This window comes from Trichophyton benhamiae, assembly GCF_000151125.1.
Source record: "Trichophyton benhamiae CBS 112371 chromosome Unknown contig01145.0, whole genome shotgun sequence".
NCBI lineage: Eukaryota > Fungi > Ascomycota > Eurotiomycetes > Onygenales > Arthrodermataceae > Trichophyton > Trichophyton benhamiae.
The window spans coordinates 50,150-70,653 of NW_003315111.1; the positions used below are offsets into that span (position 1 = coordinate 50,150).

A 20,504-nucleotide genomic window follows, 5' to 3' on the forward strand; every position below is an offset into this window, starting at 1 on the left:
GTCATCAAACCTCATGGCTAACTTTTCTTTTAACTCCAGTGCCTGCCATTCCAGCACTGTAGGGATGGCAAATGCACATGGTACTAAGTATCGACTGGGTACGGAGTTATGTCCCATTTTCCAATGTTACATTGGTTGACAGGAAGCGAATAACGACAAACAACAATTCCGAAAACCCTTGTTTCCTCTCGTCGAAGATATTAGCTTCAACGTCCTTTTCATTCTATTATTGATAACGAACGCCAATAATTATTTGAAAACAACATATCTTTGGCAGGAAAAGCTTATCTTTGGAGATAATTATGATAATATCGAGGTAATGAGTGAGAACGTTTCATGTTATTGTATCTTGAAAACACCCAAGAAAAGAAAAAAAAAAATGTATTTTTCGTTTTTCGTTCCATGTTCTAGTTAACGAATGGGGGGGGGGAGGTTGGACTGTGGAATACTCTTGATTAACTAATAGGGTGTACGTACTTATTAGCTACCACGGATAATCTACTCAATGGAAGCGTTTCCCTTACACCTTGGACTTATTCCCCGAGGATGGTTACGAGTACCCACCAGCCTAGTTCTAACTCAGTAACTATCCGTAACTAGTTAGTTGAATAAAAGTAGGTGATGAATACATAGTCCATAGTTAACTAGAGAAATGGCTAAAATAAAGTAAACTCCATACAGAATACAGAGCGTTGTACTCCGTACCTTAATTCGCACATTACTCTGTGTGGCTAGTTGGATGAGGCTGAGCTTTCCGTCTTGGCACTACAAAGTGTGCAAACAGTACAAATATGGAGTTTGTTCCTGATTAGGTAATGTCGCGACTTTGATAAGACCTCGAGAGGAATAGGATAACATCCAAGGCATACATATTTGGCCAGATGCCAGCCTCTCATGCATCTGCGCGATGGCTCCTCATCCAAGATCCGCGAATCCCCGGAGCCGCCGTATTGAAGATGCTCTTTCGCAGCTAGTCGACTCCCTTCTCCCTCCCAGTCCTCACATCCTAGACGATGATACCGGCTCAGAATCGTATCGCGACGGTCACGCACGCGCAGAAGCGGCAGAGAGAGATGAGCTCCGACACCAGCTTGCCCTGGAGAACGCTTGGCGCATCATCAGGAATTATGGCAGTGGCAACAAGAGTCAGCCTGGATCAGGCGCTGAGGTCTCCGTTGAGGTTATCAACAATGCACCAGATCTCATCAAGCGCAGATTATTGAAAGTGAACACAACGCCAGACAAAGCTGTGCGGTTCTCAAATCTGTACTCACGGCTTCTTACCCAGCCCGTCTTAAGCCAGAAATGGGCTATATTATATTTACTCTACCGCATTGGAGCACGCAGCGGGGATGCAGACCAAAGGGACGGAAACCTACTACGTGAGGGAGCTCGTAGCCCGCTACTTGACGAACGCCAGTTGGATTACATGTCAATGAAGGATAAATTCGGGGCAAGAAGAACAAAGGCGCCAGAGAGCATCAACCCGGGATCTTCAGCCTCTGCAATTGGAAGAGAAGCATCCCCTATTGAGCTGAGCCAATCCCAACGAGAATGGAGGGACCCGAAAGCGTCCAAGCAACCAGAGCGGAAACGTAAAATTGAGGATGACCCAAAGCCGTCAGGCTCAACCGTGAGGAACATCGATGATTTCATTCCAGCCGAGCAACCAAGCCCGGAACCAGAGCCTCCCATTCAAGATATTGTCGTGGTCAAACCATCAGAGCCAGAAATCCTTCGTGATCTTCCATTCTTCCTACAGGGGCTATCGACAACAAATCTTGAGTTTTCGGCACAATCCGTTCTAAAACTCCCAAGAACTCTACCTACACCTATAGTTTCTCTTCTACACACACTTGCAGAGCCATGTTTATTGTATCGAGGATTATCCAATTTTGTGAAACAGGCTGAAGGCGGTTTGATTGAGCAGAGCTTAAGAGCAGCTGTAGGTAGCGAGCTGCGGTCTTACCTTGGCTTGGTAGCAAGTTTAGAAGGGGAAATAAGGAGAGCTCTCACTGCGGTTTCCCAGGATTCATCCGATCAGAAAACAGTTATGGGGGCTGGAGTGACTTTAAAAAGATGCGTTGTATGGGTGAAAGATGCCACCCTCGCCCTACGGTTAATGAGTCTGATGGTAGAGGAAGCTCGGAATAAAAGAGGAGGGCAGCTGATATCCATGATTCACGAATTTTCAACCTCGCACGGTGACCCTTTTGTTGGTGCTTATGCTGAGAGGCTTTTGACTCATGTGACGAGGCCATTTTACAATATGCTTCGGCAATGGATATACGATGGTGAACTATCGGATCCCTACAACGAATTTTTTGTCGTGGAACCAGAAACTCGACCGGACATTGACCCACGACGAGCAGCAACTAGCGTTTGGGACGAGAAATATAAATTGGATAGTGACATGGTTCCTACCATCATGACACATGATTTCGCAAAAAAGGTGTTCTTGATTGGAAAATCACTCAATTTCATTAGGTATGGCTGTGGGGATTCAGCGTGGGTCGTTGCATACTCTCGTGAATCGTCAAAGACACTGCAGTATGGCGACAATGCTACCCTTGAAACTTATATTGACGAAGCATATAAAACCACAATGGCTCGTCTTATTTTCCTTATGGACACTAAGTTTAAACTCTTTGATCATCTCAAAGCTCTGAAAAAATACCTGCTGCTTGGTCAGGGAGACTTCATTGCACTGCTTATGGAAAGTCTAGCCTCAAATCTCGATCGACCTGCAAACTCCCAGTACCGTCATACCTTGACTGCCCAGCTCGAGCATGCTATACGGTCTTCTAACGCGCAGCACGATTCCCCTGAAGTATTGAGGCGTCTAGATGCACGCATGCTCGAACTTAGTCACGGCGAAATTGGCTGGGATTGCTTCACGCTGGAATATAAGATTGATGCTCCAGTAGATGTCATCATTACCCCTTGGGCCTCAACACAATACCTCAAAGTGTTCAATTTCCTCTGGAGAGTGAAAAGAGTTGAATTTGCACTGGGAAGTACATGGCGACGCTGCATGACTGGTGCAAGAGGAATATTAGGTGGTGTGGACGATAAACTTGGAGCAGACTGGAAAAAGGCCCGTTGTGTTATCGCTGAGATGATACATTTTGTTTGTCAGCTTCAATATTATATTTTATTCGAAGTCATTGAAGCCAGCTGGGACCAGTTACAAATTGCTATCTCCAAACCGGGATGCACGTTGGATGACCTTATCGAGGCGCATACCAAATACCTTAATTCCATTACCCACAAAGGCCTGCTAGGCTCTTCATCATCCTCATTCTCGCGTTCCTCTGGAAGTAAAGAGGATTCTTTTCTCTCTCAGCTTCATCAAATACTTAAAGTGATGCTTGCCTACAAGGATGCAGTGGATGGTTTATACTCCTTCTCTGTCGCAGAATTCACCCGCCGGCAAGAGCTAAACGCAAAAATTGAACTCCGCACAGCACAAGGCCGATGGGGCGTTACTGATAAGGACGCGCAGGAACCGCTTACGCGCCCAAGCAGATCTGGTTCAACTCGCAGAGTAGACTCTCCTGCTTTTGGGGCTGTTGAGGTACCACCAAACCAGAAAAGATGGTGGACTGCGGACCCAAATACACCGGGGACACCTCTTCCCAGTGGTGATGCACTTCTAGGTGGTGAAGACCACCTACTACCCTCTCTCCGCGAGCGTTTACGTGAACTGTCCTCAGACTTCCGCGTTCGCCTCGTCACCCTGCTCGGTGACCTCGCATACCAACCTGATGTCGACATGCGTTTCCTAGGGGTAGTCATGAACTTTAATGATGTATATCAAGTTACCAGGAGAAGGCGTGGAGTTTCCTCGCGGGATAAGAGGAAAGGCACCAGTAACCCTAGTGGAGAGTCAACAGCGGACAGGGATCAGGAGAAAGCTGCTGGCGTTTCATGACGATGAGTCCCACGTTCCCCAATGACTGATTCTCACAACTGAGAAGTTAGCAATGTCTAATTGTGTTGCTTGCTCAATCACTTTCACCCTGCAGGTTTTCTTCAAAGTAATATGTGTAACGAATGTTTGTATTTGATATCGGAGAATAGAGAGCAAAGAATAAGAGGCTACCGTCATGTGTTGAGTCTAAATCTAGAAGAAACACTAGTTTCAAGCATACTCTTGCGCTATTAACTAAGATCAAGAGGATATACAAATGTCAAATAATGTCAGGGCCTGAATGTGTATCAATCAATCCGACTCGGAATCCGAGTCGGGATCTGAGTCAGACCCGGATGATGATGTGGTATCAGAAGCTTCTGTAAAAACTGGTTAGCATATCCGCTCGAAAGAGAATTCTGACCCCCCAAACAGGAAACGGGTAGATAACTCACCAGAACTGGATTCGGAATCAGAAAAATCCAGTTTGTGTTTTGCAGCAACACTCTCCTGGCTCTCCCGCTTTAGTGCCACGCCTTTTTGAACCGAATGAGAGCCGGATATATCGCTGCTATCGGTGTCCTCGGTGTCACTGATGCTGTCGCTTCCACTATCACTAGTACTCTCACTGTCACTGCCACTATCACTGGTACTCTCACTATCACTGCTGCTGTCGCTGCTACTGCTTGAATCGGAGACGACAGCCGTCCTGGTTTTCCGCGTAACTTTCTTCGGTGGAGGCGGCTTTGGAAGACTATCACGGAAGAGATACAGAATCAACTCAGCTCGTCTTCTTGTTTTTAGCCTTTTATGCCAGGACGAGCTTAGGTCCGTAGGTATATCATCGTCTCCTTGGCTCTTATCTTGATGTTCCAATCGAGTCCTATATTCATCGACTGCATCATCATATATGGATCTTTGGGTCTCAACATCTGCCGTCGTCGGATCACTTGTGCTCTTGTCATCATTTGATATGGCTTCTTTGGCGGCTTCGACGATACGCTTTTTGGCTGCCTCTCCTTTTAAGCCGGAGAGGTAAGCTCTCAGCGCAGAGTCGTAGCTAGGCGGTATCCGGTCTATTGAGAAGCAATTCTTCAATATAGCTGTGTCTCGGTTCTTTTGGAATTTCCATTCACTCCTGGAGTTGTAGTATGTTGCAAGGTAGGATAGAATTGGGTCAGTCGGGGTTTTAGGCTCCTCTGGTTTTGCTTGTATGTTTATGTTGCGATCTTTCCTGCGTTCTTCTCTTTTGCGCCTCTTAGCTGCTCTTCTGTTTGCGAGCGAGTCAGGATCATCTTCAGGGTCCACAGTAAGTTCGGAATCAGCCATAGCCGCATCATCGTCCGGCTTCGTGTCCTCTGAGAAGGTAACAGATTTGCGAGGCTTGGGTTTTGAACTTTTTATACTCTCATTTTCGGGTATCAGAGGCTTTTCTGGTCCGTTATTCTCTATTTGATCCTCCCGTTCTTCAGGCGCAGCAGCCTTTCGCTTCTTTGACTTGACTTGATCCCTCTCGCAATTTTCACCAGTAGTGTCAGTGCGTTTGCTAGATGAACGCTTAGAAGTTTTTGATTTACTCCCAGCCTTTTTGGAGGCGGAAAGCAGCGTAGATCCCATCTGAGGCAGGGTGAGCTGTATATCTCGGTGCTCAACGACCAGGCACTAACTATCGGAGCAAAATGGAACAGGTATAAAACGCCAATTGCTAGATTTTGTTGTTGAGAGTGCTAAAGCGGTTGAGTCTAACCCAGATAAAACAAATGGAACGGAAAAAAAAGATTATGATAGAGCGCTAGAAAAGAAGTGAATCGCCAAATGGCGTCTCCATCATTGAACCTTTGAGAAAAATGCAAAAGTTGTTTTTGATACTTTTAATGCCGGGGATATGGCGCTAAGCCTAAACGGGGGATGGGGCCAGCCTGAGCTTTACTCCAAGGCAGCTTCAGAGCAAACGCGTTCAACGACCGAAGACACCTAGCTCCCTAGCTACCGGAACAACCACCATCGCCCATCCTCCATTTCTCTAGACAACTTGCATAGATAGAGATTACGGCCTGTTATTGTTTTACACTTTGACCTCGTCCATCCTCAAGCATCATGTCTGGTAAGCGCTCACCGATAAGTGGGTGATGTTGACGTTGTCCCACCCAGCTGAACGATTACTATTACAGGAAGCGCGGGTTACGATAGACATATTACTATATTTTCTGACCAAGGGAGGCTGTACCAAGTCGGTTAGTGACACTATCTCTGACCCCGCTGCGCCGGGGAGAGTGCTAACCTATCCTGTGTGTTTAGAGTATGCCTTCAAAGCCATCACAGCTGCAAATATCACATCACTTGGAATCCGAGGCAAGAACTGCGCCGTGATTATATCCCAGAAGAAAGTTCCGGTACGATAATGATATGATACCAGACGAAATTGAGCTCCGTGGTGGTCTGAATTAGTTGCTAACTTACGGGCGGATTCCATACTGTATAGGACAAGCTCATTGAACCATCCTCTGTATCCCATGTCTTCAAGATTTCCCCATCTGTTGGATGTGTCGTAACTGGCTCTATAGCCGACGGCAGAGCACAAGTTACTCGAGCACAAAGCGAGGCTGCGGAGTTTGAGTACAAATTCGGATATGAAATGCCCTGTGATGTTCTTGCAAAGCGACTTGCCAACATCAACCAGGTGTACACACAAAGGGTTTGTCTACCTCAAAGTCGACACTCTTATGCGGGATGGTGTATAAACTTGCTGTGACCGCTGAAACAATACTTCAACTAACACCGACTTTGTTTTTAGGCCTACATGAGACCACTGGGTATTGCAACAACTCTAATTTCAGTTGATTCTGAAAATGGTCCTCAGCTATTCAAGTGTGATCCCGCCGGGTATTATGCTGGATACCGCGCCACCGCCTCAGGACCTAAGCAGCAGGAGGTCACAAACCTACTGGAGAAGAAGCTGAAGAACAAAGAAGATGGGGGTGCAAGCTGGGAGGAAGTTGTGGAGCTGGCAATAACAACATTGGGGACTGTGTTGAGTGTTGATTTCAAGAAAGGTGAGATAGAGGTTGGCATTGTTGGTGGACCCCGTGCAGATGGCAATGAAGGTACACAAACCGCCTTCCGCACGTTGACTGAGGATGAGATTGAAGAACGGCTACAGGCCATCAGTGAAAGGGATTAATTTGTTCAATATCTCATTTCCCTCTTCTGATCCAATTGATGATGCAGGGCTTCTACTTCTTACAATTCGAAAACTCAATTGCTCCTCAACTTCTCCTTAGGTATATTTTCTTCTTCTTTGTGCGGGAGAACAAACCCTTTAGTTCAGGTCTCCCCAGTCAACATCAAAACCGAGCCTTTTCCAATCATGTCTGATCTATACAAGGTACTGCTGGCATCCTTAATTGATCTTGTATAGGCGATCAAGAGTCGGCCTGATAATCAATCCGCACTGCCGGAGGTCTGTGAGAGGACGTCCATACCTGCATGAGCCTGAGGAGCCTATGAAGAACAGAAGCAGAGCTGCCTTGAAGTCCTCTTTTTCGCCTTCTGATGGTCCTTCCCTGACCTGCAGGTTATGCTTATCCGCTGCATTCGGAGTTCGGGACAATTCACCCCTGAGCAGCAAGGAGTCTTGCGAAGGAAGCCCAGTGAAAGGTCGATTTTATCGCCATTCGCGCACGGATAGCGTTTGGTCTGTGCTACGATAAGCGGCTGTGACCAGGGCCTGTAGACGCAGACCGGACAGCAACGTCTATTCAGCTGCTGCAGAGGGCCTGCATACGGGACATCAGAGTCCCCTGCAGGGCCGCCCATATCCATCCTCGACACCTCTCTCGCTCCGTCTGCCATCGCATCTGGGTCCTGCCCACCCCAGCAAAAGCAAAACACAGGCGGCTTTGTAAGCGTGGCGATGGCAGGAAAAGTCAGCTGGCGGCGGCGGCGGCCGCGCTAGCCTGCTTCGGGCGTCTGTGTGGCGTATATCGAACTGTGGCTGACGCAGGCGCGAGCTGGCCCCTGGAGGCTTTTTTTGCTACCTGGCTCGCTAGAGTCTATCCGACGGATAAGCAGACGAGGATAGCAGTGCAGCAGTAGAGGGAAACAAGACATGCATCGCGTTATGCCAATGCCTGCTAGCTCCGACGGCAAGACCCATTTGCTGGGCTCCTGTCCATTCGTTCGCCAGCAATCGCTATACCATGATGATCTCGTCGTACGGAGCTTTGGTGGTGACCTGGGTTCTCGTTTTTCTTCTGACTCGGTGATCTGTCCGATGTCTTCCTCTTCAGCGCCATTGGATGGCCGGGGGGAGGATCTATTTTCTTAGATACCATCAACTTCAATATGTTGGCTGGTCGTGAGTTGTTGTGCTTTTAAACTCGGCTCTTCCCGCCGTTTGGAGATAATAATCTTCTATCCCTCTCCATCAACAAGACCAACAACATCCACTTCGACCAGAGGAACACTCATTAATTTCTTCTTTCTATACATTGAACTAGCAGCAGATATCAAGCATACTCGCCGCGTCTCAACAGGGCCTACCTATTCTTTTCTACAACACCTTTAATACCTGATATATACCTAAACCGGACCAATTCCTTCCAACATGTCTGACGGATGTATGTATTCATTTTGAATCCACGCTTCTTCACGATAACCACGTTGCGGCGTAGTGCATTCCTGCTTACACCTTTTAAATAGACAATGAAGCACGTGCTCTACGAGTATCTGAACTCATCAATGACTTCCGAACACTGCTTGTCCATATCTCCCAGCTGAAGCTAGACGCTACAGAAATGGCAGAGGTGGCTCAAGGTTACATTCTGATGAGACAATGCGTTGCCGAAGCTCAGGAGCTGTTGGCATCGCAGTTTGACATCCAGTCTATACAAAACTTGCAAGGTGACGGCGAATTTGAGAAGGTCCAGTTGCAGAGGTAATGCAGTCATACCGTGTGAAGCTCCCTGGTCCTTTTTGCTAAGATAATTGTAAGGATCATTCTCGATGCCAGCGCACGCAGATTCCAGGCGCACAAGATCTATCAGCGCATGGCGGCAGCCAGACGGTGGGCGATGAGCCGAGCACAGGTGCTCCAGGGCCAACGCCCCAGCTCTCGTCATACTGCTGCCCTTGCTGCCCTAGACGATACCCTCCGTACTGTACGAAAAAAATTTTCACCCACCCTCTTCTCCCCCCGCTGCCCTTGTTTCTGTTGTATATTTGACTTTTACTCTAATATCTTGTCCTAGGAGCTTTCGAGGATTACGGATAGTTATGTCCTGAGCACCCTTGCCTCCGCCGATGTTCGTGCAGGCTACTGGCTCAACGAAGACCCTTCCCTGAGCACCATACTGAACTGGATTCGGTCGCACTCTTAGTAATACTAATGTCTATTATCCCACCCTACGACATCCACCCCTCTATGTCGGCTCGCATATCTACTCCTGTCGTTTTCTATCTACGACCGCCGGAACCGGGTTCCGTTATTTTCGGGGGTTGCTGGACAACCGATTCATTTCTCTTTTGCTTTTAATTTCTTTGGGCATGATTCCTGTTTGCTTCAGAGGAGCCTCATGTCTTCGGAATGAGGGGGTAAGTCTTCGGTTTCTCCCACATCAAGACTCCCTAACCAACTGGCCCTTGCATTGCTTTTGGTAACCTTGTTCTCTTTTCTTCACTCACACTTCCTTTCCCCTCCTTCCCTCCCTGGAACTAAAAAAAATTGGACTTTTGTTACTCTGGCATATTGTGGAGGGCATGTTTTGGTACGGATGGATACCCCATTCTTTGTTTTTGGATGCAGGATTTTAGCGACGGCATGGCTTTTCCACCCCCTTTTTCATTTTTCTGTTTGTCACGGGAACTACGAACTGGCATCGCATGACTTCTGACGTCCTTTTTTAATGTTTCGTTTTATTTACTTTGACTACTGCCCACTACCGCGCTGCAGGATGGCGCCCCCCTTATTTCATAGCAACACCATATTACACCTCTCCTTCCGGTCTTCAAAACTCTTTTCACGGCAGAAAACCATCATAGAGACAGAAATGCTACTTTTCTGAACAAAAAAACTTTATTCAGTGTATTCCTCACGAAGTTCTTGGTTTCCACGTAATGCATAGAGGTATGTGGCTTGCGTCGTGAACACGACGGCGTTGTGCTGGACCAGCACATTAAATTACCCATTACCTAAGGTAGAACAGGAAGGTGGCGTTATATCCTGGCGTTGCTCTCTTCGAATGTGTGCGAGATACTCGCCACAGTGGCTGGAATGAGCGTGTTGTGTACCAGACTCCATCGGGATAATCACTCACTGGTCTCTGGAATGCAGAGCTGCCATCAAAAGCTGACTATCTTCCCGGCGCGTGGAATTGCAGCAATGCATGACCAACAGAAACATAATGTGACGAGCTATATGTCTCCGTCATTCCTTTTTGGGCTTATCATGGAATGGGGGTTGGGTTGGCCAAGGTACGTGGACATCCTGTACACTTATAGGAGCTTCCGGGCCCCATATACACGGACTACCAGCTAGTGAAAGCCACTGTGGTGATACAATTGGTCAATCCACTCCTTGAAGGAAATTGTGTGCATGCTAATCTGCACGTCGAACGCTTGGAGGGCCCACTGGTGTGACTTCAGGCATCTATTCGAGGAAACAAATGCACATCGGAATGCTAACTGTCGAGACTCCTGTGCAAGGATGGACGGGGACTTGCACAATGGGTTGACTGACAGGAGATCGGCTCCAAGAGGAAAACTATTTCGTATAACTATTCTGGCATTAAGCCTATTGTAAACAACTGATTGATATCCTTTTGCCACCAGAGAGGTTTCCGAGGCACATCGTGGACGAGCATCCCAGGCCAAGAGGAGGGATGATGTACAAAGATATGGAGGGCGCCAGCCATTTCTCCGTTGGCGCTCTCCTCTTGTTACAGTCCGCGGAATTAACGGTACGGTGGATGCAAAGGGAGGAAGATCTCGGCATAACCTGCTTGCTTCCGGCGAAAATGGGCTGGCCAGAGAGGACGCCAGCGCAGGAAAGGGAGCAGAAACTGCCTAAAGGAGAAACCAAGAGGACGGGACACCAGCCATATTTGGACTAGCGCGCCCTCTCATTGGACCGGGAAAAGGTTAAACATTAGGGTTATTCCCTTTCTGGCACTAGCGCGGAGGCTCTTTCAGGTAGCCACATGGTCTTGGCATGAGGTTAAAGGAAGGTACCTTGCATGGCCCGTGCGGTAAATCTCTGTTTGCGCTTGCTGGGTTGTGGCTGTGCATCAAAATTTTTTTTTTTTTTACTTCTTTTTCCTCCCCTTTGCTCATGATTTTGAGCCGAACTGGACGGTCAACTGCGGTGCAGCAAACAGCGAACCTCCGGCGGAAGTCCTGCCGGGTAGCAGCGAGATGGTACTGCATCTCATTCGTGGTGGCTGTGAAGGTTGTGGGCTCTTTGTTTAATAAACAGATCGTCCTGCAGAATCAATGTCTTATCTGTGGATGTTCTGGACAACTAACTACTCCGAGCTACGGTTCGAATTCCCCCCTCCGACTGGCTACCGTTCCTATTCGATGTGTTTGGGTTGCCTGGACTTCTAGGTTCAGCCACGGTTGAACGCCCTTGAGGAGCAACAAGCGGTGCCGACGGGTAGACTCCTGATCCGGTCTCAGGCAACGTCCAACCCACTAGATGCTTGTTCTATAGTTGCCACGGGACGCTTCAAATATCGGACAAACACCTCCTCCCCCGCATGCACAATTTAATGGATATACATTATCCATGATCGTCGATGGCTCCAAGCACACCGGGTTCCACACACAGAGGGGAAAAAGGGGAGAGAGATACACAGCCCTATAAGTATCAAATCAAGGACTCCTTGATATCCACCGCCAATCTCCCGCCTCCTCTCTTTTTGGACCATTGTGGCTTTCTTCTTCATGCCCACAAACTCAATGTGAGATGAACTACCAGTAACTCTGGATGGATAGAGAATGCGTTGGCTACCTCCGTAGCCATTGAATACCATATCAAAGAATAACGGTATATGCAATTCCCTTCCCTGCCGATCTTAGTGTGAGGCAAAACGGGTTCAGCCGTGAGCCGCAACCAGAGTCATGCAATGCCGGTCCAAGACCGTATATATATAGCAAACTATATATATAGGGTTATGTGGGTTATTTGACTATCATGCACTCAGAAGGGCGAGGAAAGCTGTTTTAGTGGAGGAGGCGAAAACGTCGTGCAAGCTGAGGCTGAATCCTCTGCCGCTGCCTTCACTAGATCTGAACTACCGTTCAGGCCTCAGGCAGCCAAAACGGTGGGAGGAGGCTGGTGGCTATCTGGTACGCCCCGGTAGTTCGTAAGTCGATCAAGAGAATGCCAATTGACGAGGTACGTGGGCGATGATGAATCACATTATCTCAGCTGTGCTTGGTCTTATGGATAATCGATAATGGGCATGCGTACAAGCGGGAGAAAGACCAACTTTTCCGTCGCCCCGCGAAGCGAGACAGATGGATATATTATTCCCTGGATCTCTACCTTCCAGCAATTATACGTACACAGTTCACTCAGGCACTTACACCCCATCAAATGCCATCCTTTGCGGCTAGCTAGATGGTTTTATCATCTAGCTAGCCCTGTTGTGATGGTTGAATATCTTCAGTGATACTCGCGCTGTCGGCTCATCTTGATCCTTATTCCTCTATGCTGTCTCAGGGCTTACCCAACTTGTCACTCTATTCCTTCCCTTTTTTTTTTGTGGTCTCGTAGAAATCAGGCTGTGAGTTGCAAGACAAAGAGTCAAGATCCACCAAGTGCGATGCTTCGCATCTGACGCGTGGAAGCCACCAGGATCAAAATCAGGATCGATCAAATGGCTCTCACCAGGCCTCGAGTTTGAAAAGTCAAAAAGCCGATGTGCCTTCGTTTCCTGGCGCCAATTATTTGAAATCGCCTGCTTGGCAGAGGAACGGAACGAGATGAGACGAGCATGGGAGTTGCTTGCATTATTATATCGTAAAAATTGTTTCTTACAAACATGACGTACAGATACGTGGGTGCTTGGGCTGGTCGTCGACTACACACGCAAAAAGTGGATGGATGTACGTAAAAGAAAAGGTCGGAGTGGTCGAATGAATAAGAGTCATGCCTGGGGGATGATGGCCGGATGGACCGAAAGGGGAACTCTGTCAAAAGAAACGTCATGCAAGGAGGTATACTCTGTACTCGATGTGTGTGAGATGGATGGCTTTGTCTTCACGTCCGCATAAGTATCCAACGGATGTATAAATTATCCTAGCCTTAGAACGAGCAGGAGTAGCTGAAGCAGCAAGCTGTGGGAGAATACTCCGTCAGTAAACTGCAATTTGTAATGGAAGAGAGCTGGGAGGGCTAAAGCTCTCTGTCTCTCCGCATGTCCGAGCAGCTAGTAAGGACTGAGATTCGCTACCTGCTTGTCCAGGGAAGGCCCTAAGAAAGACGAACCCCATCAGGGCGGCCCCCATGATCTGATCCCATCACCCAACGACTGACTGACGTATAATTTTATTTCCGTTCAGGGGTACTGCGGTTGAGGCCGGGTAAAAGGAGTGGGTTCACCTCGCAGCCAAACCAGTTCGCAGCCCATTTGTTCCTTTCCGTGTTCTAGAAAGAAGCCTAAAAACGAGAGGGAGCGAGAGAGGGAGAGTAAAATAAAACTTCCACCCTTTTCCGCTGCTGGACTGGGCGGGAGTGAGCCTTGGGGATGTATAAAAGTAACTAAGGTGAAGAAGGTCGGTCACCTAGGCAGCGGGAAGGCCTTCGTCGAAACTAAAATGTCGGTCCCATCCCGTCCACCCATAACAGAGGTAGTAACAGACGTGTTTTGTCAGTTATTATTACGGTACGCCGTAACCTGCTGCGAGATGGAGATGGAGATGGAGATGGATGGGGATGGAGATATGGGGGAGCCAGCCTGGGGTGGTTATTGGATGGGCTTCATCGCTGGTTCCCTGGACATGTCGTATATATACGGAGTATACAGACAGAAAGTAACTCGTTATGACCCTTGCTCTCTGTTGTTGAGCCCACGTCTCCGCAAACAGACATCCTTCTGGGAGTGGATATCTTCCCATCAGACGCAGCGAGAGAGTGAACCAGCCACCGTTTTATGGCTTTTAAGCAGCTAGCTATGGGCTATCCACACTGGAGTAGAGATGGAGATAAGATACCTTGACGGGCTCCGCTGTTACTGTACTACACAGCTAGCTATATAGCCTCACTTTGACATCATATATACAGCAACATCCACAACAACATCCACCCAACAGCTTCGAGTCATGCAGCAGAGGAAAGGAAGAAGAAGAAGAAGAAGAAGACGACCGACGGCGAAACCTCCCTTCTACGCACTGATCGCGAGGAACCCAGGCAATGTGCCTCCCCTCGGTCGAGTGAGTTAACGAGTTAAGTTCCTTTTAGTCAAGCCAGCGCGGAAAAGAGAGCCCAAAAGGAGCATCCAGGCCCGTGGTTTGCTTCGTAAAAACGGAGACCAGGGGCCTGGGGAAACCAGACGAACAGCCCAACAAGGCCGTTGAGCAGGTGCTGGCGAGCTTGTTCCATCTCCCCTCCCCCCTTCATCCCTCCGTATAATTTAATAAACCCATCATAATCAATTTCGGTAAGCGTAATACGGCGTACGGACGGGGGCCATGAAGCTTGAACGTGTCTGAGAGCCAGTCTCCGCATCCCAGCCCCTGGTCAAAGAATAAAATAATGGATGACCTGCTTGAACCAGCCTGTAAGGTTAGTGATAGGATGCTGGCTATTGACCGGGATGGGCTGGCCTGCGGTGTTATTCCTATGCGAGTTTAGTCCGAGAGAGAGAGAGAGAGAGAGAGAGAGAGAAACGGCGCTGGCGAGGAGACGCGGTGGTGCATCATTGGGCGAGATGAAGGCAGGGAAGAGAGAGAGAGAAACCATCTCCATCCCTCGTACGGCTGTCTCTGGCTGTTGGCTGTCTCTGGCTGTCCAAAATCCTCCGGCCAACCGTCTTTTCTTTTTCGCCCGCTCGACTCGCTAGTTACTGCTGCTGCTGCTGCTGCTGCTGCTGCTGCTATCCGCGTCCTCTTCATCGCCTCGTCGACACAAGCCTTTTCGCCCAAGCCTCTCGCAGTGCTTGTAGCCGCCCAAGCACCGCCTAAGCAGCGCAACCGCCTTGGCGACGGCTGAAGAACCAACGTCGAGCATCATCATCATCATCGCCAGCATCACCACCACCAACGTCGAATCAGAGTCTATCGACAGGCAGAGCAAGTGATCGCCTGCTTGTCCGCCGCTCGCCGCCCTCCTCTTGCTGCCTGCCCCATGGGGAACGGTGTCCGTCTCCCGCCGAAGGGCGCATCTCACTCGCCCGCACAGCTGGATTAACTTACCTTACTTCCTGGACTGATATTTTATATTACGATGTATTACCAAGTTAGTCAGCGCGATAAAAACTCTTCCTGGGGTGACATCGAGGGAATGGATGGAGGTCTCTTCGCCGCCGGTCTTGCGGCCTCGCGGATAAGCCGGCATGGGCTGTTGCAGTGAGTCGCGCGTCTCGCCGTCGTCGCGGGAGGGCCGACCACTCTTGCTCTCGCCTCTTGCAGCTGGGCGAGAGAAGATACTCCGTCCTTGACGATAAGAACATAAGAACAGACCAAAGAGAGAGAGAGCCAAAAGTCTACCTCGGCTAGCTGGTTAGATTACTTTACAGTACTTACTACTTTCTTACAGTACTGACTTACCCACGGCCTGGCTCCACCGAGAAGACGAAGAAATACGAAACTTCCGGGAAGAAAAGAGAAGACGGAGAGAAGAGAGAAGCAGCAGAGAAGAAGCCAGGAAGAAGAGCAAAGGGAAGACGGTACCCCAGCATGCAGCCGGTGCATTAAGTCAGCACTCTCACATCCATACCACGGCTGTCTGTACGAAGCACGAAGTCTATGTGCGTGCGTTGTGTGCGTGTGGCATGCCATGCATGCGCCTTCTCCAGACCTCCATCGCTGATCCTTTTCTCCCTGCGCGGATGCGACCTTCGCCATGTTGCATCCCTCGTTCTCTCACAGACCTGGGACCTGGGACTCGGCCTCGTGTCTTGCTACTCGACGGAGGACGCCTGCTATCACTCCCAAGAGGCTGCTGAGGTTGCCCTCTCTCTGGTTGGCGGTTCAGAGCCAGCTGTTATCTGTGGTTCTGTGGCCTGTTTGTTCCTCCTTACCCGAAGCCGAGTTCCCTTCCCCCACCCCCCTGGCCATACGCCTGTAATATTAATTATGCTTGTTCCTGTACGGATCCACCGCCTGCTTTTTTATCTTACCTTATAAAAATCTCTCTTGACAGGGGTTTTCCTTTTTTTTTTTTTTTTTTACCTTTTTTTTCCTTCCTGACATGGTGGATCCCCCGGGAATTTTCTGATGGCCGGACGAAGAGGCCGTAGATAGCAGAAGCTAGGACGACAGCAGGCAGGATGATGGGGGTGTGTGTGGCAGCGACGAGGGGAGCGGGCAAAGGCGACTTTTTTTTACAATAATGTTATATATCAAGCCCGTCCTCGTCTCGCCGGGCTCCTCTTCCGCTCTTCTCTCCTCCCCTTCTTCCCTTTGCTTGCCTTTCTCGCTTCGTCTTCTTTTCGTCCCATCGCTTGCTTGACGCTGCTTGGGGCTTTCTCACTCTAGGAAGACAGGCGAGCATCGAGCATCTCCCCAACACCCATTATGGCGGACAAAGAAGCTGTGCCTGTTCAGTGAGTCACCTGTACGAAAAAAAAACACCGCTATTCAATCATACTAATAGTCTCTAGGGCGACGGAGCAGCATGACGAGAAGCAGGTCGTCAAGGATGTCGCCCAGGACCCTGTGCTCGACACCAAGGCCGGCTCTGATATTGATGCCGAGAAGGGCGAGGGCTTCGAGACCCCAGACGGCGAGGAGCCTACAGAGAGCGAGAAGTTCAACCTCAGACATATCGGCGAGAGCCTGCCCCTGTCCGCCTGGCTGGTCGCCGTCGTCGAGCTGTGTGAACGCTTCACATACTACGGCATGAACGGCCTGTTCCAGAACTACATCCAGCGTCCATTCGACGGAAGTGAGGGTGTTGGTGCTCTCGGTACGTTTATTCTTCATTACATTGCTTCCTCTCTCTCTCTCTATTATATATATATATATATATATGTTTGAGTATAGTGCTAACTGGAGTAGGCCTCGGCCATCAGGGTGCTACTGGATTGACCACCTTCTTCCAATTCTGGTGCTATGGTAGGTCCTCGTCAATTGCATAGCAATGCTGAATTGATCAAAAACCTAACAATTATTTAGTTACTCCTATCTTCGGTGCCATTGTTGCCGACCAGTACCTCGGAAAGTACAAGGCCATTCTGTACTTCTGCTTCGTCTACATGGCCGGTCTCATCATCCTCGTGGCTACCTCTGTCCACAGCTCTCTCGCCCACGGAGCTGGTCTCGGTGGATTCATTGCCTCCATCATCATCATCGGTATCGGTACCGGTGGTATCAAGTCCAACGTCGCTCCCCTGATCGCTGACCAGTACAAGCGCCGTGTGCCCGCCATCTCTACCTTGCCCACCGGCGAGCGTGTCGTCATCGACCCAGCCATCACCATCCAGAGAATCTACATGATCTTCTACGCCTGTATCAACATCGGTTCTCTCTCCCTGCTGGCAACCCCCTACATGGAGCTGTACATCGGCTTCTGGTCCGCCTACTTGCTCTGCCTCTGCGTCTTCGTCGTTGGAACCGTCACCCTCATCCTCGGACGCAAGGCCTACGTCGTCCGCCCTCCAACCGGCTCTATCATCACCAATGCCTTCAGCGCTCTCTGGATCATGGTCACCACCCGCAACATGGACGGCCCCAAGCCTTCCTACCAGGCCGAGCACGGAAACCGCCGCACCGTCGCCTGGGACGACCAGTTCGTCGACGAGCTCAAGCGTGCCCTCGTTGCCTGCAAGGTCTTCTGCTTCTACCCAATCTACTGGGTCGTTTACAACCAGTTCTCCGGTAACTTCGTCTCCCAGGCCGCTCAGATGGAGGGCCACGGCATCCCCAACGATCTCATGCAGAACTTCGACCCCATTGCCATTCTCGTCTTCATCCCCATCCTCGACCGCATCGTCTACCCGATCATGCAGAAACTTCACATCCCTTTCCCACCCATCTCCCGTATCTCCGTCGGCTTCATCGTCGCCTCTCTCGCCATGGCCTACGCTGCCATCGTCCAGCACCTCATCTACAGCGCCGGACCATGCTACGAGCACCCTCTCGCCTGTCCAGAGGGTAAGGTCAACGGTGTCGCTCTTGGCAACCACGTCCATATCGCCATCCAGACCCCCGCTTACATGCTCATCGGTATCTCCGAGATTTTCGCCTCCGTCTCCGGTCTCGAATACGCCTACACCAAGGCCCCAGTCTCCATGAAGTCCTTCGTCCAGTCCATGTACCTGCTCACCAACGCCTTTGGCTCCGCTATCGGAGAGGCCCTTGTCCCCGTCGCCTACGACCCTGCTATCAAGTGGATGTTCGTGTCTTTGGCCTGCGTTTCCTTCTCCACCGGTATCCTCTTCTTCATCATCTTCCGTGGTCTCAACGCGAAGGAAGAAGAGATGAACAGAATGGACAAGGACAAGGTTTAGATGAGACGAGACGCAAGATGAGATGTCTGTCATGTATAGGATCTTTCTAATTACCATTGTTTCTTATATTTTTTTTTTATCTCTTTTTTCCCTATCTCTCTCAGCTCTGAAATACGAACTAGTTTCATAAAACTAGACCCCTGCATGTTGACTTGTGAAGTCTTATCTTCACCTCCACCTTCACACACCCCCGAAGGATGTACATATAAAAGCATTCTAATGAATCAACCGCTTCTCCATGCCTCTTCCTCTTGTAACCATCCCATCTTTTTCCATCTTCGTCTCCATCGCCGGCTTCTCACCCAGCCAGCTCGTGTGATCTTCGGAATGTAACCTTCAACGGGGATTGCTTAGGTAATTACCTCCCTTCCTGCCAATAACAAACGCGCGCTTTCAAAACTTCCAAGGAAAGATCTTCGATCTCCAAACCTCATCGACCTCTGACCTCACCCACCACCACCGGCTGCTGGTTGGCTGGGGGCTTGGTTACATGCAAAGCGCCGTCTTCTTTGCTTTTTTTACGATCTATCAGATGCGGTCTCTGCCAGGCTTATTTTTTATCCTGCTCGTTCACCCGACGCTAGGAGGAGCGAGCGCAGGCTCTGTGTGACTCTCCCGCTCCCCGTCTGTCCAACGCGCGCGTGGTCCCTGGCTGGACTTTGTGTGCTGTGAGTACATGTCAGGCTGGTTGTTGGGATGGCTGTCAGCGTCAGTACGGCGGCGGTCTCATGGTAGACTGCCCGAGAGCTCGCCTGCATAGGGGAGGGCGGATGATGCTGGCAGTCCTGTCAGTGATAGCTGTCAACAAGCCGATTAGTGACGGTGACGGTGGCTGTAGAACACTGCACTGCAGAATACCCTCTTCCCTCCCTCCCAACCCCTCCTCCGAGTCAGCCAGAGGAGGATGAAGTCCTCGCAGGATGGGGGTTCGCTCCCATCCATATTAATTATAGAACCTCGTGGCTTTGTGAGATGCGACCCTGGGAGGCGTCCAATCCAAGCATTAAATCACACACACTCCCAAGTGTGGGCGGGGAAGGAGGCGGATTCCTCTTTCTCTCTTTCTTTTTAACAGAGTAAGCTAGAGTTAACCGGGCTTGGGATTGTCGAACTTGGGGAGCTCTGTTCGCGTTCTGAGCTGTGGTTTAGCCTGCGTAGGCTCTGGGCGAAGCAGATCCCCCGCGGACTATCTTTGCCCTGGCTTATAACAATTAGCTACAAGAGCAGCAGATTCGCTGATTATCGGACGCTAGTGCATAAGCCACCTGTTCCTATTCCCTGGATTTGACCACCCACACTATACCAGCTTTTGCACATACCAACCGAACCTGCCTCCACGAGACTCGTCTTAATTTTTCTTTTCCCCTCCCTGGGCCAGCCTTACAGGGCAATGCAGTCCTTTAGTCGTCTGCTATGAAGCGATTCGGGTCTGGGAAGACTGGTTATATTACTTATCTATGATATCATGGGGCGTGATCATTTGCACGACCTGCCAGACCGGCGTGGCTGGGGAAAGCAAAAAAAAAGGTGTCCGGTCACTGTGCAACCCAGGCTGTGTGCATACATGCGTGCGTGCGTGCGTGGACTTACATACCATACATGCTTTGCCGCAAAAGCAAAGCCAACGCCGTGTACGGAGTACTGGAAATGCAAAACAATGCAATACATATAATTGAAAGACACAGACCTAAAGATGAGCAAAGCGAAGCAAACGAAAGAGAATCAGAGGAAGGTAAAGAAGTAGAGGGAGAAAAGCAAAATAGCTTCCTCGCAGGAAAGAATATGCGCGAGCCTCGTCACCCGTTAGTTAACCACCGGAGATACGGATGTGCGGGTCCATGCATCTGGTCTGCCTACGGAGTACACCTACACCTTCCGCCTCCCCCATCCCCCAAGCCCAGCCTTGACGCTGGTCGTGA

General features: G+C 49.7%; 8 protein-coding genes across 8 annotated transcripts; 6 read left to right on the plus strand and 2 right to left on the minus strand.

Annotated features, from left to right (window-relative positions):
* Positions 1–907: 907 nt before the first annotated feature.
* ARB_05384 (uncharacterized protein) lies at positions 908–3,934 on the plus strand (the record flags this gene model as incomplete). The annotated part of the gene is made up of 1 exon (XM_003015941.1): positions 908–3,934. One exon carries the CDS (start codon positions 908–910, stop codon positions 3,932–3,934), a length of 3,027 nt encoding a protein of 1,008 aa, XP_003015987.1.
* A 372-nt stretch (positions 3,935–4,306) lies between these two features.
* On the minus strand, positions 4,307–5,530 carry ARB_05385 (uncharacterized protein; the record flags this gene model as incomplete). Its single annotated transcript, XM_003015942.1, has 1 exon — positions 4,307–5,530. One exon carries the CDS (start codon positions 5,528–5,530, stop codon positions 4,307–4,309), a length of 1,224 nt encoding a protein of 407 aa, XP_003015988.1.
* A 480-nt stretch (positions 5,531–6,010) lies between these two features.
* Positions 6,011–7,094, plus strand: ARB_05386 (uncharacterized protein; the record flags this gene model as incomplete). Its single annotated transcript, XM_003015943.1, has 4 exons — positions 6,011–6,017; positions 6,212–6,306; positions 6,396–6,608; positions 6,708–7,094. The coding sequence occupies 4 exons, from the start codon at positions 6,011–6,013 to the stop codon at positions 7,092–7,094; spliced, it is 702 nt and encodes a 233-aa protein (XP_003015989.1).
* Positions 7,095–8,519: 1,425 nt separating this feature from the next.
* Positions 8,520–8,853, plus strand: ARB_05387 (uncharacterized protein; the record flags this gene model as incomplete). The annotated part of the gene is made up of 2 exons (XM_003015944.1): positions 8,520–8,532; positions 8,615–8,853. 2 exons carry the CDS (start codon positions 8,520–8,522, stop codon positions 8,851–8,853), a joined length of 252 nt encoding a protein of 83 aa, XP_003015990.1.
* A 4,969-nt stretch (positions 8,854–13,822) lies between these two features.
* On the plus strand, positions 13,823–14,309 carry ARB_05388 (uncharacterized protein; the record flags this gene model as incomplete). Its single annotated transcript, XM_003015945.1, has 2 exons — positions 13,823–14,016; positions 14,174–14,309. The coding sequence occupies 2 exons, from the start codon at positions 13,823–13,825 to the stop codon at positions 14,307–14,309; spliced, it is 330 nt and encodes a 109-aa protein (XP_003015991.1).
* Positions 14,310–14,669: 360 nt separating this feature from the next.
* On the plus strand, positions 14,670–15,125 carry ARB_05389 (uncharacterized protein; the record flags this gene model as incomplete). Its single annotated transcript, XM_003015946.1, has 2 exons — positions 14,670–14,699; positions 14,769–15,125. 2 exons carry the CDS (start codon positions 14,670–14,672, stop codon positions 15,123–15,125), a joined length of 387 nt encoding a protein of 128 aa, XP_003015992.1.
* Positions 15,126–15,329: 204 nt separating this feature from the next.
* On the minus strand, positions 15,330–15,813 carry ARB_05390 (uncharacterized protein; the record flags this gene model as incomplete). The annotated part of the gene is made up of 2 exons (XM_003015947.1): positions 15,330–15,618; positions 15,683–15,813. The coding sequence occupies 2 exons, from the start codon at positions 15,811–15,813 to the stop codon at positions 15,330–15,332; spliced, it is 420 nt and encodes a 139-aa protein (XP_003015993.1).
* Positions 15,814–16,651: 838 nt separating this feature from the next.
* ARB_05391 (PTR family peptide transporter, putative) lies at positions 16,652–18,585 on the plus strand (the record flags this gene model as incomplete). The annotated part of the gene is made up of 4 exons (XM_003015948.1): positions 16,652–16,680; positions 16,738–17,042; positions 17,120–17,191; positions 17,252–18,585. The coding sequence occupies 4 exons, from the start codon at positions 16,652–16,654 to the stop codon at positions 18,583–18,585; spliced, it is 1,740 nt and encodes a 579-aa protein (XP_003015994.1).
* Between the last annotated feature and the right edge of the window lie 1,919 nt (positions 18,586–20,504).